The sequence below is a fragment of the Sceloporus undulatus genome, chromosome 5 (assembly GCF_019175285.1).
Source record: "Sceloporus undulatus isolate JIND9_A2432 ecotype Alabama chromosome 5, SceUnd_v1.1, whole genome shotgun sequence".
NCBI lineage: Eukaryota > Metazoa > Chordata > Lepidosauria > Squamata > Phrynosomatidae > Sceloporus > Sceloporus undulatus.
This window is the reverse complement of record NC_056526.1, coordinates 147,400,699-147,418,129: the sequence shown is the minus strand read 5'-3', so window position 1 is coordinate 147,418,129 and position 17,431 is coordinate 147,400,699. Positions and strand designations below refer to the sequence as shown.

The window sequence follows — 17,431 nt, the reverse complement described above, 5'->3', positions numbered from 1 at the left end:
CATCTAAACAACCGTACAGTATTTTCTAGAGTAGCTGGCACAGTGTAACACATTATTAACCATGTACCATGGAAAAGTATACTTTACTTAGCATTATTATTATTTTTAAATATCATAACACCCCTGTGCCTACTGCAACTGTTGAGTCCATTCTCTGCATGTATTCCTCTGTGTTCATTACCTTTCCTTGGCTGTGTTTATTCAGAGCATGCAAATCTCTGCCTTGTGCCCTGATTTGAGGCCAAGAGTTGTAAGGCATAGCACATGCAAAACAATTTATTAAAAACATGAAAAAGATTTGCCCCAGCTCCTTCCTCAAAACAGGAAACATTTGCTATTTGGCAAAGAATTCATCTACCTTGACCAAACCTTTAGCAAATTTAAGTTGGTAACCTACTTTTTCCTATTACAGTGGTGTTTCTTGTTCTAAGATATCAAAAGGACAAAGCTTGGGGTTTCACACTCTTCCAGTGCTTTGCACATTTCAAATATGTGGCCTTCAAAACAGAGATGATAAAAGAGACAAAATTATGAAGATTGTCTGGGGAAAAAATCAGCAAAGAATAAGCTGAGATTTGGATGTGATGGATGACTTTTCAGTATTATACTATGTTTGCGTGTATGTAGCTAGCATGGTGTAGTGGTTTGAGTGTTGGACAATGGCTGTCTGCACAGGTGTCCTGCTGAGCCACCTGGCGTATCTGGTGCTGCTGTAGGATGCTCACTTCTGAAGTCAGAAAAATGTGCCCACAATATGGCTGGGTGTCTCATTTTGACTTCAGAATGAATGACCCACAGTGGTGGCAGCCGTGTCAGGCAGCACAGTGGGACACCTGTGCAAACAGATGCTGTGGTGCTGGAATGGAGGACTCTGGGTCTAACCAGAAGATCTGAAGCAACAGGTATATATTTTTACACCATTTGAAGACTGTTATTCCCTGGTCCTGGTGTGGAAAGTGTTGTCTAGACTGCTCATGCCAGAACTGGGTTTTGGGATGTGCATCTTCAGAACAGTATGATGCCAGAATGGGGAGTGATGGCGTGGAGAGCAGGCCTTTTGGCCCATGCAGACAAGGCCTAAGGTACAGGGACTGGGGGATGATTCAAGTACTTCCTGTAAAATGTAAGTTTTGAGGAAACATCTCAACGAAATAAAGGATCAAAACAGAAAAATCTGAGATAAAGGACTTGATGGAATATAAGAAATCAAGGATGGATAAGATGACTTAGGTGTCATTTATAGACAGATGGTGGCGAGGGCAATGTGAAATTGATAAAGGTTCCATTCTCTCCTTCCGTCAGTTATCAGCTGTTTTACAATAACCCAGAGTGTCCAGTACTTTCCATGATGTGACACTTGAATTAGAGATTTTAATTTTAATTCACTTCTCAACATTTGTTTCACCATTAGTTAGCACATGTGTTTTGTATTCCAATATTTAACATACTGCATTGAAATTAAGGTCTGAATAACATTCTTGGGAAATCTAAATGAAAAGGATTCCTCCAGTATAGTCTGTTGACCTTATCGTTCAAAGACCCATGAAATCATTTAAAAAACTGGTTACTATTATTAATATTCCTCTCACCCCAGTACAAATATATGCAAGTGAGCTTCCAATGCAGACTTTGTTCACGGCATGAATAATCACTGTTGAAATAAAAGCTGCATGGAGTTGTTAATGGATTATATATTTGAGCACGGGGGGGGGGGGGGGTCAAAGCTGCCTTGTATTCCTTTGGGTTGGATCTGGGAATTTCTGGAGACTTTTACCCCTAAACAGTTTTTTTTTACACATTCATGTCTGTTGTTCCTCTTTCACTTACTCTATCTTTGGTGTAGTGTAGTATACATAATTTAAATAACCAGGGAATGTCTCTGGGCTTAAAACCACCTGCTGGCTTATATTAGCTAATTAATGGTGATTTATCTGAGTTACTAATTTGAGTAGAGCTGATTGCCTTCAGGAATTTTTGTGCACGTTCTAAGAATTTTGATTATAATTATGCTTATTTGATGGGCGCTCCACTTTAAACACTTTAAAAATATTTGCCTGCCATAGTAGAAAAAGATTTTCTTTCTGCTATTAACAAATAAACCACCATGTATAGTTTTGTAGTTGAAATAATATATTCAGATATTTTGTTTCGGGTGGCACCACTTCTATCTCCTTGTGGTTCTCTCAGATTTTCTGTCCTATAGCAAGGATTATTTATCCAGTCTGAGCCTCCAAACAGTGACTGCTGAAAAATAGTACTGATCAGGAACCTTAATCATTTTCATAAAAACTAATAAAGTAGATTCATTCTAGCCAAACTTCTCCATCATGCTGCTCTGATTCTCATGGACTGAAATTTAATGGTGGTACAATCTCAGAGGTAGAAATATAATAGAACCCTCCCAGTCTATTACATCTCTATAATCCCCCCCCCTTTTTTTTTCTGGTCTGGGTGTCTCTTAAAGCAATAATCTCTGGAAATAGCAAAGAATGCTAGCAATTTATTTTACTGTGATCCCATTAGTATTTATACTAAACAAAGAATCAGCTCCCTAGATAAAGTATCCGGTAGACATCTGTTGAACACACATTCCTAGAGGGAAGTTTACCCTATTAATAGGATTATTCTTTTGATTTTGAAGATAAACAACCTCTACCTAGTCTTTTGCTTATCAAAAGATTTTATCACTGTTTAGTGTCACACTTTATTGTTAGTATTACATACATTTTTAGTATAACATTTTTTAAATTTCTACTTCTAGACTATAGTTTTGGATGCATAAAATTATGACATATTTGTCATCAATGCCTATTGCATTACCCACCATGATGGCAGCATCCAGTATATTCACAGTGCTGTGGGCAGCGGGGCTTCTCAAATTTAACCCAGTCCCCATGAACAAATATGAAAGCCATAGCGATCCATGGAAATAGACCCATATGTACTGTAAGATTTTTTCCTCAACCACTCGACCAAAACAAGTACATGGAATAACATTATGCTGGGGAGAAATGACAATTTTAAGGTGCATATAGTCAGCACAATAATCCATTCAGAATATGCACAGGAATGGAGCTGGTTGGTTGGCAAGAGAGAGGTTCCTGCTTCTTCTAGCCCCTATTCACAGTTCCTTAAACAAACCTGCCTTACTCTTTAAGAAATTTTCCACGTTTGTTCCTTCCCAAAGGACTTGCTAGGAACTGCAAGGGAATAAATATTAAACTGTGGAACTGTCACTTTTTCAGTATAGCAAATGGAAAAACTGAGAAATGGACAGGCCTGAACTTCTTGCACAAGGTCAAGTGACAGAGCTGAGAATACTGAATCCTATCCTAGCTATAAAACAGAACTTGGAATGTTCCTTTTAAACACCAATCTATTCTGTTGCTCATTAAAAGCCCCCTGAAGCAACTCAACTGGGTTGCCATAATATAGAGGACAGAAAGAAACTTGTTTCATTGCTTGTGGCAATGGCATTCCATTTCTTGTGTGTGGTGTTCATTTTAAGAATATGAAATTGCCACAGGGGTTTCCCCCCACTGGCCATTTCATATTATTCATATTATTTTTAGCTGAAAGCAAACTTTATATTATTAAGGTAAGAGCTGGCAACACCTCTCCTATATCAAGCAAATAACATCAAAAGTGGCTAATCCTTTGCACAAGGAACACTGCATCAGGTAAGGAACATTGTTGCTTTATACTGCAAACAGAATGGCATTTCTCCCATTAACCCTGAAAAGAAGTGCATTTACTATGAACTCCATAATACCATGGACCAAACCTGTGCCAAAGTTTGCAATTGTTTTGCAATGTTTTGCTCCCCCCCCCCCAGTTTTGCTACAGCCCCCAAACTGAGAAACAATTTGTTGCAATACCACATTACTACCAAGCTTCACTGTAGAGGTCTATGAACTATACCACTTTGGACTGTATGTCTTCAGTCTATCCTCATGCTATCTCTTCTGATTCTCATTTGTACATTCTCATGAGAATGTACTTCTCCACCAGGAATTTGATTTTCTACACCTTCCAATATTCTTTGATGTAATGCCCTCTGATCCGTTCATTACGCTACAGATCTCCATCTGACCTCTCATCTATCAAAGTTCTAAATTCACCATCCTTTGTGAAGTCGAAGGCTTTCATGGCTGGCATCCATAGTTTTTTGTGGGTTTTTTGGGCTATGTGGCCATGTTCTAGAAGAGTTTATTCCTGACGTTTTGCCAGCATCTGTGGCTGGCATCTTCCATCCTTTGCTAAAGGTTGAAGAAATTATGTCAGAAATGTTATTTACTCATCCTAGATTAGATCGCTAACAATCTCAGATTGTTAATGTTTTTTTTTACAAAATCATAACTATATAAGTGGAGACAAAGAACCAGCCAAAGGGAATGTATTTTTATTATACATCAAAGGAGTCACAGGCACGTTACAGACCGCCCAAAAGCGGGCGGTCTGCTGCCGCCCTTATTAGCTGCGCCAAGAGGCCCCTTTCTCCTCCTCCCTGCCACTGTCGGGTGTCCTTGGGTCATGAAGCCCCAAGGACACCCCTTTCCAGGCCGCGGAGAAGTGGCCTTTTGCCGCTTCCCCGCGGCCTGGAAAGCGGCAGATCGGGGCCTTGGAGGCTGCCGTTCTGGCAGCTGAGGCCCCGATCCAGCGGGGAAAGGCGCGCCTACAGGCCGCCCCAAACGGGCGGTCTGTAACACGCCAATGTTTGGCTACCAGTCCTGAAAAGCACCAAAATCAAGACCCAGAAAGTGGAAACGAAAACCACCAAGGTTTTTTCCCCAGCAGACAATGGATCACTAATTAAATAAGACACCCCGAGGCCTTGCCATTCAACAGACCAACACACAGATTAACATGTAAATCACTTCCTTTCAACCAAGGGTCAGACAGTATATATAACCCATTCACTTCAGCATTCTCTGAAGATTCCAGCCACAGGTGCTGGAGAAACATCAGGAATAAAATCTTCCAGAAATGGCCACATAGCCTGAAAAACCCACAAAAAACTATGTAAGTTCTGTTTCCACTTCATATGTGAACTCTCAGATTTGTCCACCTCTACTGGTGAAATAATACAAACGAAAACATTGTCTAGGTTTCTATATGAGACAACCAATACAGCATCAATATAATTCGAAAGCATGATCACAGAGTAGTCTCTGACAACACTACCTCTTCGGCTTAGCAATGGAGATGAGCACTGCCCTCTATTGTCAGACATGACTCAATATCCTTGTCAGTGGGGAATACCTTTACCTTTTATATACAACCTCACCAACCAAAAAACAAAGCCTGGCTCAAAACCTTATGGAACTAATTCTATCTTGATCATCAAAAGTAAGAAGAACTGAAAGCAGCTACAGAAACCCATACAAAAATTGAATATTTTGGAGATTATTTTGGGGAGAACCATTTCACAATATTTGAGACAAGATATTCTCGGGAATTTATGTGTTTAATTTACATCCCATCTTTCCCCCTAAATGAGAGCTAAAGAATCTTACATTGTAGGTTAAAACAAAATACAGCTAAAACCATGTACAGTACAAAGGTTAAAAACAATCAAATAATTCTGCTATAGATTGGAAAAAGAAACAGCAGAATTGGATTAATCTATAAACTACAGTCCCTCAGTAATGGACTGAACAAGAACAATGGCTTCCTGGCTCACTACACACTATCAACACTTCAACACTATCTGATCACATCCCCATAGGGACATCCTACACTCATCTATTCTCTCCACCTGCAGGCTAGTTTCCAAAGCCAAACTAGTCTTGCCATTTCATTTCCATATCCAATGGCTATGTCTTTGTCCACAAACGACCATTGTTAAAACTGGAGTTGCTACTTCATTTCCATAACCAATTGAATTTGAATTGACATTCTCACATACCTATGGCATATATGTCTGTCCCTGGCTTCCACTCCAACAAAAGCATCTGAGGAAGTAGAATGAAGTCTATGAAAGCTCATGCTGCCAACTTATTTCTTTCAGTTAGTCTCAAAGGTGCTACAAGATCTCTTTGCCAGTTTATGTAAGGGACACCATTTTATTACCCCATTGTATATAATGGGACTTGAGCAGTCATGGATTTTTGCGTTCAAGAAGGTCCTGCCACCAAATCCCAGTAGATACCAAGGTGCCACTGTATAATAATTAAACAAAGCAAATACTACCATCTTAAAACCCACTACATCAAGAAAATGTAGTCCTAAATATATTAAAGAGCAGGTCTTTTGCCCTACTATCCTGTGGCTTCAAAATCTACAATCCTCCTTCTTGCTTGATTTGCAATTCTATTGTAAAGGAGTGTACTGCTGTTGGCAGCCAATTGACTGGAGTTTTGATGGCACAGATCTTTCTAGAAAAAAAAACTCTTTTTTTTTAAACTGAAAAATAATAGGGATTGCAGAATTACAGGCTGATGCTCTCCTGAGGATAGCAAGGAAGGTTTACCTGGCCAGGTTATTATCATCAAAAGAACTATTAAGAAGTGTAAAGAATTTATACTAATGCAGGGTTTTTGCTGCAACAGTCTTCATATTTTTCCACCAGCCTACCTGAAAAATACTAACAGTGCTTAATTTCATCCAGCGTTGTAGCCCAGAATCATAATATTTCAGAACATCAAGCGTAATTGGAAATATTTTTCTCTGTAGTAGAAAAGCAATTGAGAAGGAGAATGCTTCTGAGCATATGCAGTGTATTTTTCCCTTGCCATAGACAAAACATTACAAATAATGTGGCTTCCTGCAGGTTTGAGCATAATTATATTTAATTGTAGAAATCATTGAGTCTAACCTTCAAGGCTGAAAACATGTATGAACATATAGGTAAATTATAGGGTGAAGCAGTGCCATTTCCTAATCTGTGTTTTGATTAAATACTTCAGCCAGAAAAGAAGAAATGTGAAAAGAGTATTTTCCAAGAGCCACATAGCTAGCTGTGTTTGCATGTGTAGCTCGGGGAGATTGTGCATCACGGGTCATGCAGGCCAACTTTGGAGGAGCAATTTTTAGGTATTCTGAGCAAGACTGTAACCTCTGTTGCAGTACCACACGACTGATCAGAGAAATAGAGGTTTCGTGTTACATTCTGCACTCAAGAAACCCAGTGCTTCACAGAGTTGTCATCTAAAAGGAAAGCTCACTGAACTTAGCTGACTACTCCCTAAAGACCAGTTTGCATTTTATTTTACGTAAAGAGTGCTATAAAAATAAACTAGTGTTGTTGTTGTTTGCAGGAGTGGGAGTGGGATTTAACAGAGTTGCTGTTTTAAACTGTAGCACCATTTCCTCTGAAACATTCTTATCAATCATGCTACTGAAAATCTGCAAGCAGTTATAATAGCAAAAATGCTAATAATTTGGCAAATTCTGGTTCTCAATCATTTAAATTTAAAATTCTGTGTTCATGCTATTAGCAAGCAAAAATGAAGCAGTCAGATTCAGCTCTACTTTTGGAAAATAGCTATATTTTCGATATTTGCACCTGCAAATCTCTTTTGTTGTTTGTTGTGTGCCTTCAAGTCATATCCAACTCATGAGGACCATAAGGTGACCTTATCATGGGGGTTTCTTGGCAAGATTTGTTCAGCGGTGTTTTGTCATTGCTTTCCCCTGAGGCTGCGAGAGTATGACTTGTCCAATGTCACCCAGTAGATTTACATAGCTGAGCTGGGAATCAAACTGTGGTCTCTAGAGTCACAGTCCAACACTCAGACCACTATACCATGCTGGCAAATCTTTACCTCCCTCAATATGAGAATCTTTCAAGTGTGTTACTAAGGCAGGAAAACCATTATTGCACTATTGATATAGTACATAAAAAGTTGAAATTTAGATCTGAATCCAACAAGCCAAGTAATTAAAGAAGATTGAAAATGGGGCATTCAGCTCATGCCTTTAAATTCTGGACATGTCTTATAACCAGAGCAGAGCAAGCAGAAAGACAAATGTCATGGAATATTTATTTGGCTGTGCCTCAGATTGGGGAAGGAGGAATATGTACCAATAAATGTAAACATAACATCACCTAAGCATTGCATGCACAGGACTTTTCTTTCATCAGCAGATCATTGTTATGAGAAGAGTTGTAGCTTATTAGCAAACTACAAGGTTTGCCTGCAAGAGGACTACATTTAGTGCCTAGTATCTGCAGGTAAGCCTAGGAAAGATCCCTGTGTGAAAGTTGCTGCTAATCATTGCAGACATCAGTGTGACAGATGGGCCACAGTCTATCTTGGTATTATTGGAATTATTAAGAATATTTAATTACTTGATTCTACAACAGATTTTGAATCAAGTACTTAGTTTTGAATTTGGGTGCGAGGAATACGCAATAAAATATGCATATAAAACTAAGCAAGTTATAATTTGAAACAGACAATAGCTATTTTAAAGATCACTTTCAATAAATATTCTGCACTGAATGCTATACAAGCAACAATCTATATATTTTAAAAATTCTGACTCAGTTTCATAAACAAAACAAAAAGGAAAGATGACGTTGGTGAGCTTTTCCGCTACTACATCTGTGGAAACTAACCTATGAAACGGTGATGGAAATATTAGAGCTGTTATGCCTGGAAAAAAAATGCAATGATCATTTCATTCTTCCTGTCTTTTAATGCTCCAGGGTTTTGGAGACGAATAGGAGCAATAAGTTCACTTTGCAGAATTAATGCTGTAATTCTTTATCATAAGAGCAACGCATTACCTCAATCTGATTTTTCTACAAAATGGTTCCAAGTATTTTTAATGATGGCACTAATTTGTTAACACCTCCTAAATTATTAATTCCCCTTTATATTCAAGTAGTTATTGCATGTCATAACAATGTATCTATGCAAGGAAATTTAATAGTATTTTCTGCATATCAAGAAAAGGCTTGTTCTGCAAAATGCTATTAAAATTGATAATGAGCTAAATATTTGCTGTAGCAAAAGAAGAAATTACTGTATCAATCAACCTGGGTGCTCTTATTCAATAAACAAAAATTATCGCATTAACCATCTCTAGTTTCAAGTTGTGTAATGTCTGGGTTTTTTTTGCACACCTTAGGCTTTGTATCAGTTTTCCTGGGCAGCTATTTTTTGCTCTGTTCAATTGGAAGTAACATTATAAGCTTTGTTGTAATTATATGGAAAATGTTAAATTGGCATATCAATTATTAGTAACAAAGTAGCTTAAATAAAGTATCCACCTCAATATAGGCTTTTCAGTCCTTTCCAAATTAAGCTGCACTAATTTGGCTTATTAAAACTGGAAGCTTTAAAAAATGCACTGAAGCCTTTTCAGGCTTTTTTTTTTTTTTAAAAAGGAACCATTATGACAAAACAGTTCTCTTCATGATACGCACTTTACTTGCACAAATAAAGCAAAACCAATAATGAAAAGCATATACTTGAAAGTGTCACTCTATTTTTTTTTACTTTAATTCACCCCTCCCTCAATAAAATGTATTTTAGGACCAGAACACAAAATACAGAACTATGCACTACAGAAGAGGCATTAACTTGAATCAATATCTTATTTCAGCTTCTAAAAGCAAAACAAATAACTTCTATCTTGTAGCACAATAGAAACACATTGAAAAGGATAATTGCAGGAAAAGTGTGTTTGGTATGGCAGGATTCTCTTTTTGCATTTAACAACTGCCCCCAAGATTTTAGCCACTTTGCCACAGACTGGCCAAGGGGGAGCCAAAAGGATGAGGTTCAAGTGAACAGGTATTATTTATTGTGTTTTGCCCTAAAAATAATTTGGTGAAACCTATCATGGACCTACCATTACAATTCTAGCAAGCTTTACTTGAAAATCAGGTTAGAATGGCACCATAATGACTTGTGCTGTCTGGATGAACTCTAGAAGTAAAGAGTGTGGAGAAGTGAGTGCCTGAGGTCTAGCATAACTGCTACTCTGGCAAGAGAGGAGAGGCCAAGTTCTTTGGATTTATATTTAGTCTTGCTGTTTCAGAAGCTATCTGCCAATTGAAATGGAAATGATGCAGAGCACTAGTTACATCTATATCTGAAGACGACTGAAAATTCAGTCAGAGCCTGAAAACTTTCTGTTTCACACTTGAGAGTTTCTGTCACACAACTTCCAATGTGTGGCAAAAGCACAGAAGGGTAAACTTGTGAAAAGGTTTCATATGGATGCCATTTCACAATCACTTCAATGTATATTGAGAGACAACCGATATGGGAACTACCCTATTATCTCTCTATTTTGGACAAGGTCATGATGAAGTAAGTCTGAGTAACCACTCAGTGTGTTCATTGGAGAAATTAAAACCACTCAGTGTGTTCATTGGAGAAATCAAACCAGGAAGGTTGGAAAGCAGTAATGAAATTCACAAGCCTGAGGCCACAATTGAGATAATTCTAGCCAAACAATAACTTTTCTTCTAATAACCATAGCTATGGAGTTGCCACAAAATTAAGGGAAAAAACTCTCATAACTTGAGCACTGAGTAAGATTCAAACTTTCAGTAGTTCACTCTCTTTGATACTAGGTCCATGCTAGCTTTTGTTACTGGAACTTTCATGAAATGGATATGATCAGATAGGGCTTTATTTGGGCCAGGAGCAGTGAATTGAAATGCAAACTTGCAATCAAAGGTTATGACTTCTGTTAAAAGTGTAAATGAAGTCCCCTCTTTCTCTAGATCTGGGTATGACTTAATGCACTAATATGCATACCGTGAATAGACATGCAGAAAGGGATCATTTTTATGAGAGTGGAGAAGAAACATAGGCTTCCCTGAGGTTCACAAAGTACCTGCAGTGCTTTAATAGAATGATGACTTAGGGCTTTACCAATTTAAAATAATTATTATTGCCAATGTTTGTGCCAAAGGGCCACACATACACATATTTCTCGGATTTAGGATTTGGAAGTCCAGTATTTCTCAATTCAGCTTTACAGTAGTACTCCTGGAGATAACACCGGAGATTAGTTTCAGTATGGACTGGTGCCATTAAGTAATAGATAAACAGGGTTAGAGGGAGCATTTATTTCAGTCTAGACTTCTTATGGGTGCACCTCATAATTTAGATGACTTCTCCTACCTATTTTAACATACTTTATCTCAATTTAGACTTCTAAACAGCAGTGGAAAAAAGAAACATCCAGGTGACAGAGCACAGCTTGTGTGTGTATGTAAAACTTTCTATTTAAACTACATAAAAATGGATTTACAAATGAGTTGATTCCCCACAGATTAGAGTCTACTCCTGTTAGGTATCTAATTATTTAAGTTATCCAAGAAAGTTACTAATTTAATTATAAGATTTTTCTGCAGTTGTGCATAATTTAAACTATAGTCAAGCTATAGGTTGCAAGCAATTATCCTTGTAATAATACTGCATGTACTTCAATGCCATTCAGCAATGTATAGAAGCATGTCCTGGCTCACTGCATATCTTTGTTGGGTCAGTAAATCATAGGAATGCATCTGAGATTCAGGAGGGCCAAAAGCAAGATATAAAAATCTGGGGTGAGTGATGCTTCGTCAAGGATTCTGTAAGGAATTTGGGAGGGAGACTGTTTTGGTCACCACAGTAGACATCTTATACTGGGAAATTGATGCAGGGAGTGTGGTCCTTTAATAATCTTGAGACTTCTTGCCATCTTTTAATACCATTAACCAGTGTATTTTTTATTCTTGGTTGCTGGAGTGCTGGAGTGATTGGATCTCTGTGGTAGAGTATGAATACCTTCTTGTCTGGTCATCGGTAGAAGATGGAAGTGAGAGGCAATTACTGTTTGGCATCACTGGGCTATGGTTTCCCATAGAGTTCTGCCTTATTCTTTTTGTTATTTAGTATTTACAGGAATCTGCCCAGAAAGATAATCTAGTGCTCTGGAACAAGATGCAATCAATATGCTAATGATAATCAGCTCTTTTAGTTACAGTACTTGACTTGAAGGAAACGATTGAAATGTTGAACACTTGGCTGGATGACGGTGAACAAACTGAGATTAAATATAGACAAGAAGGTGCTGTTGATCAAAAGGAAGCCTAGCTCAAGGATTGAAATTGATCCTATTCTAGAAATGGTTATGGTTTCCCTGAAAGATCAAGTTTGTAGCATGGGAACATGTGTCCTTTCCACTTAGTGCACCTGGATCATCAGGTGTCAGTGTCAGTGTATTTCCATCAACTACATTTAGTGCACTAACTGCGATCATTCAATCTAACCTGGGAACCACTGTCCATGCCTTTGTTACATCATGTTTAGACTATTGTATATGGGGCTATCATTGAACAACGTTCAGAAATTTCATTGTAAAATGTATACAACACCATGTTTGATTATTTTGTATTGTATTAACTTCTGTTGTTACCCGCCTCGATCCCCAAAAGGGAAAAGGCGGGATATAAATAAATAAATATATTATGATTATTATCATAATCATATTGCTCTAATTTGGAAAGTTCTGCGCTGGTTGTCAGTTAATTTGGGGGTCAGTTCCATGCACCAGTTTAACCTTTAAATATGCCAATAGCCTCTAGGGCCTGGCTATCTAATGGACTACCAGTCTTTTTATGAATGTGCATGGTTGTTAAAGTCAGCAGCAGATATACTTTTGAAGATTTCCCTTTTTTGCTTCATGAACATCTGGGAAATGACTTTCTCTTATGGCACACACAAGCTCTGGAATGCATTCCCCCAGGAATTAGCACTGGACATTTCTTTTAAAGGTTTCTCACTTGGTTTTAAAAATTGATTTAAATGTTTATAAATTTTTAAAATGGATTATTCATTTTTATGCCACTTTGGTTAATTTCAGAAAGGTGAAATAACAATACTTTATATCAAAACAATGAAATATGCTATATAAGCATAAAAAACATGATTGATTGTAGATCCAAATAAAAAACACATTAAGTGCTGTATTAATGGAGCAGGAGTTACACTTAAGGGTAGACTCAGATAACATTGGCTTGGATGCTGATTAGTGGATGTCTGTTTGTGGAGTACTCTCATTGGCAGAAAAAAGAGGCACAATTTTTGCTGTGTGTTGTTGCACTAGTTCTACTCCTGCTGGATGTTTACTCTTGGCCTTAAATGGCCCAGCATTATTTATGTAGCTATAGGCTCCTGTACTGCTGAGGAGCAAGAGCAAGTCAAGGATATGAGAATAAAGGAAGGGCTATAGTCATGGAAGGTCTATGAGAGATACTAATCTTCCTCTCAAAGCAGGACAATACTCTCTTCAAGGCGCTGTTCAGTTTTGAGTCTGATGACATGACAGTGACATTGTGGGCTGCAAGGGAAAATGAGTTGGAAATTGTGTTTCTAACGTCCACTGGTGGGAACCTCTGATGGATTTTTCAAAGAAAGATAATTCAGAATTGAAGTCAATATTATTTTTACTAAGATCACAACAGCGTATTTGTTTGAAGCTCTTATCACATGTTTAGCTCAAGCAGTACTTGAGCTGAAGAAAGTTCTCATGATGAATTTTTCACTGCAGGAATGACAGCTTCATTATTTCAAGTTTGAATCAACCTCAAATAAGAGATTAACTAACCATCAAATTAATTAAGGTTTGAAATGGGAAGCCTAGTTGTTTATGTAAATCAATATTAAGATATTTTCGTTACACAAAAACAAGTAGCAAAATTTGGAATTACTCTGTCATTGTTTTAAACAGAAAAATTAAAATGTTTTAATCTGTCCCTTTTTTTTTGCCAAGTTTTGACAGCTGTCAATAGGAAGATCTGATTTCTTTATCCAACCTTCAGAAATATAACATTAGTATCTTCAGAGAAAGATCGTGTGTCTGGGAGAGCTGCAGTTTCATTGCCCCCAACTCTATTATTGCATTCTTGAACTGCAGAGTATTCATTTGTGGGCACTGAGGTAGCCAGTGGGAGGGTATTGATTGGAGTATAATGTCCTGTGAAGCAGGGAGAGGAAGATGAAAAAATGTTTTCTGCTTAATGGGTTGGTATTAAGTAGGTGGGAATGGCTTCTAATTAGCCAACAATTGCTGTGTTTCCCAGTTTTCCTCTCTTCCCTCCTCCTGTCGACCACCAGCTGCCAATCTCCCTCTCCCTTTTTTTTGTGTGTGGAGTTCATTGCTCACTGCAGTGAAAGCCTTTGTTTAAAAAAGAGGGCTCCCAGGGTCTCAGCTGCCGGGGTACTGCTTGCTGCCTGCGATGAGTAGCAACTGTCAGTTTATTTTATCTCAGCCTTTTCATCATTCTGCTGAAACTGGTCGAGTGAAACCACCTGAGAGACCTGAGGATTCAGTACCTACAAGTCATTAGCCAGGACTGCTCAGACTCTCCCCACACAGCAAGTCAACTGAATACAGCCTAAAATACAGTCTACTTTAACCCCATGTTTTCCTATGGACATTTGAGACTATCACTGGCTAAAGAGATCATTTCTTCATCTCACTTTAATAAAATTAGTATGAAAAAGTACTTTCCAGTAGCTCACAGTATTACAGCTGCATGTAAGCTTGAGAGCTTTAACCGTAACATGGAATGTGTGTGCATACATGCACAATCCCTTATGCCAGTCTCTTTCATCTGCAATGCTTTCCTGTATGTAGGTAATATTCTGGAGAACAAAATTTACAGTCAACAATATTGCCATTATCAATTTTTCCATTTCTCCGAATCTTTTTGATTCTACATTTTTGAGGGATAGGGGGATTAAATACATGTAGTTGTAATGTAATCATTATACAGTTGTTTTTCATATACAAAAAAACACATTCAATTTTGGGAGGACACGAAATGTAGCTTTATTTATGTCATATGTGCATTTTATCACTTCTTGGTAGCTCTTTATGATTGTTTTAAATATAGTATCATTACATTAGATATAATAACAGAATGTTATTATAAGACTCATAAAGACAATTTGTCACACATCATATATATTTTCCTTTTAAACAGGGAACTTTTCAGTTTTATTAAAAACCACAAATAGGAGGTTTAAATTATCATCAGGGAAAATATTACAGTACATAATGAATAACCTGTTGCTTTCAATATTAGTATTAGTAACAATATCCCTATCTGTTGCTCAAGAAGTTTGGTAAATCCCATGTGATGACAATATGACGCTAACAGTTTTCTAACCATGTCCTCTGTGGTTTAATGTAAGAATATAGGTAAATAAAAGTGGCTAGTCTACTGCTCAGCATGAATTTTGAGAGAAATTTAATCTTATCTGTAATTCTGCTTGAATATCAAGTATTACATGCATATATTTTACTGTAATTATAAAAAAATTAGGAAACAAAGTAATTGCAAGGAATCATAGATGACAGCATCACCATCACAACAACAACATCTAAACAATTTACATTTTCTTAACAAGGCCTTTTGGGAGATCACATTTTAGACAACTGGCTCAGTTGTTTTGGCTCATCTAATATAATTTATATATAGTAAAAGGGCATAAATAAAATATATGTGTACATTGTGCATTCACTCCAAAACATAGTTGTTAAATATTAAATAGCACCCAATATGCTCTGGGGTTGAAATACCAGGATGAAACTGATAAAAGGTTTGAAGTGCCTATTGGGCAGTGGCATAATATTTATTATTTTATAGTTGTAAGGTGATACTCAGCTTCTGGGACCCCACAGTTCAAAATGTTGTGTATTCCTTAGAATTCAGTGAGAACACTGCTGATCAATCATCTTCAGTTCGTGGCCATGGTTCTTCTAAGAATGCTAAGACATTTTAACCTGGAATTTTCTCTGGGTTAAAGTGAAAGAAATGGGAAAGCAGTGGTTGGTGTCACTTTAACATACAGGTTGACCAGTGCAAATTAATCAGTGTAAAATTAAGGGCAAATGCAGACATTCATTTAAGTTTGTAGAGTATACAACCAACAGGGAATGGGACAACACCCATCCTGTCCATTGTGCTTTGTCTAGGTGCTGCCAGACATTCATTGTTGCATTCAATATTTGCAAATTATCAACACAAATTGATCTACAGTGCTTTGTAAGTCTAAAGCATAGTTGTTAACCCACATTGCCAGGAAATTACTTTTTCTTCAAGTGTAGAGATAGGGTGTCTTTTAGGGGTTGTCTCCATGAGTGATAACATGAGGTTCCACCCTGTTTTGAAACCTACCTGAATAAACAATTCACATGGCCAACACAGGAGGATTCAGAAATGAAGCCATGTTTGGGGCTAAATACCAGAGTAACATAATAACTGGTTTGCTCCAATTCAACCTGGAAAGTGCAAACTATCACACTGGTGTGTAGACTATGCACTTGTACTGAGATGGAGGGAGGAGCCAGCAAGCCGCCAGCACCATGGCTGCTCATAATTTTTTGTTGGCTTGCCCACGAATTGATTGCACATATGTGTGAGTGGTCAGCTGTACCATCAACCATCACACAGCCCATGAAGCAAAAGGAGACTTGCCAAGGTCACCAAATGGCTTTCTGTGATTCAGTGAGGAGTTGAACTCTTGCCTTCAGAGTCCAACACTATGCTACACTGGCCCTCTTTGGCTCTCTTTCCCTTATAAAGTTATCAGTGGTGGGAAACCTGTGATCTATGGCCAATTTACCAAAGGCCTGTGGTATAACAGAGCCCTCTGTCCCAATCTTTAAAATGTGGATCAGGCAAAACCACATGCTCAAAACCACATGTTCAATTCTGTGATGCAAAATGACTGCACCAGATAGCTCCCTCTCTTCCCAGAAATGAAGAGTACAGTCGGCCCTTCTTATACACGGATTTTTTATACACGGATTCAAGCATACACGGTTTGAAAATGTTCCAAAAAAGTATAAATTTACCTTGATGTTCCATTTTTTATTAGGGACACCATTTTGCTATGTCATTATATCTAATGGGACTTGAGCATACACTGATTTTGTTATACACGGGGGATCTTGGAACCAAACCCCAGCATATAACAAGGGTCCACTGTACAGAATATTTAAAGTATGAATCTGTGTGGAAATGTTGGCCTGTTACAGATTGCCAGAATAAAGCTGCTTTGGGTCTCTTTGGAGTTATGCTGTTTAAATGATGCATGCATCCTAAGAATCCGGAAGCTGCACCAAAGCTGCACTCCAGTGCTTAGGAATGGAGTGTGACTTTGGCATGACCTCCAGACTCTTAGGACCCATGCATCATTTAAATAGCATACCTCCAAAGAGGCCCGAAGCAGCTTTATTTTGGCAGTTTGTAACAGGCCGTTATCTCAAAAGACATCCCTGTTCATGTAGGTAATAGGCTACATGGAAAACAGTTGTCCCTGTTTGGATAGGTTGAAGGAGAGGTGGAACAATTATGTTGGCTTTTAAAAAAAATATGGGATGGCCCTGCTTGGAGATGAGAACAGTAAGGAAATGCCAAAAAGAAGAAGAAGAAGAGGAGGAGGAGGAGGAGGAGGAGGAGGAGGAG

At 37.9% G+C, this 17,431-nt stretch overlaps 1 protein-coding gene across 6 annotated transcripts in view; it reads right to left on the bottom strand.

Annotated features, from left to right (window-relative positions):
• The window catches only part of TTC29 (tetratricopeptide repeat domain 29), a 139,039-nt gene that overhangs the window by 14,213 nt on the left and 107,395 nt on the right, over window positions 1–17,431 (bottom strand). For 4 of the 6 annotated variants that reach the window (XM_042470703.1, XM_042470702.1, XM_042470705.1 and 1 more), the window contains one exon: window positions 13,393–13,929. The exons of 1 other annotated variant lie outside the window; for it this stretch is intronic. In XM_042470703.1, coding sequence (XP_042326637.1) covers window positions 13,760–13,929 — 170 coding nt within the window. In that variant the 3' untranslated portion in view covers window positions 13,393–13,759. Of the gene's footprint in view, window positions 1–13,392; window positions 13,930–14,784; window positions 15,757–17,431 lie in introns of those variants that run through there. One more of the 6 variants, XM_042470708.1, reaches the window with a different exon arrangement.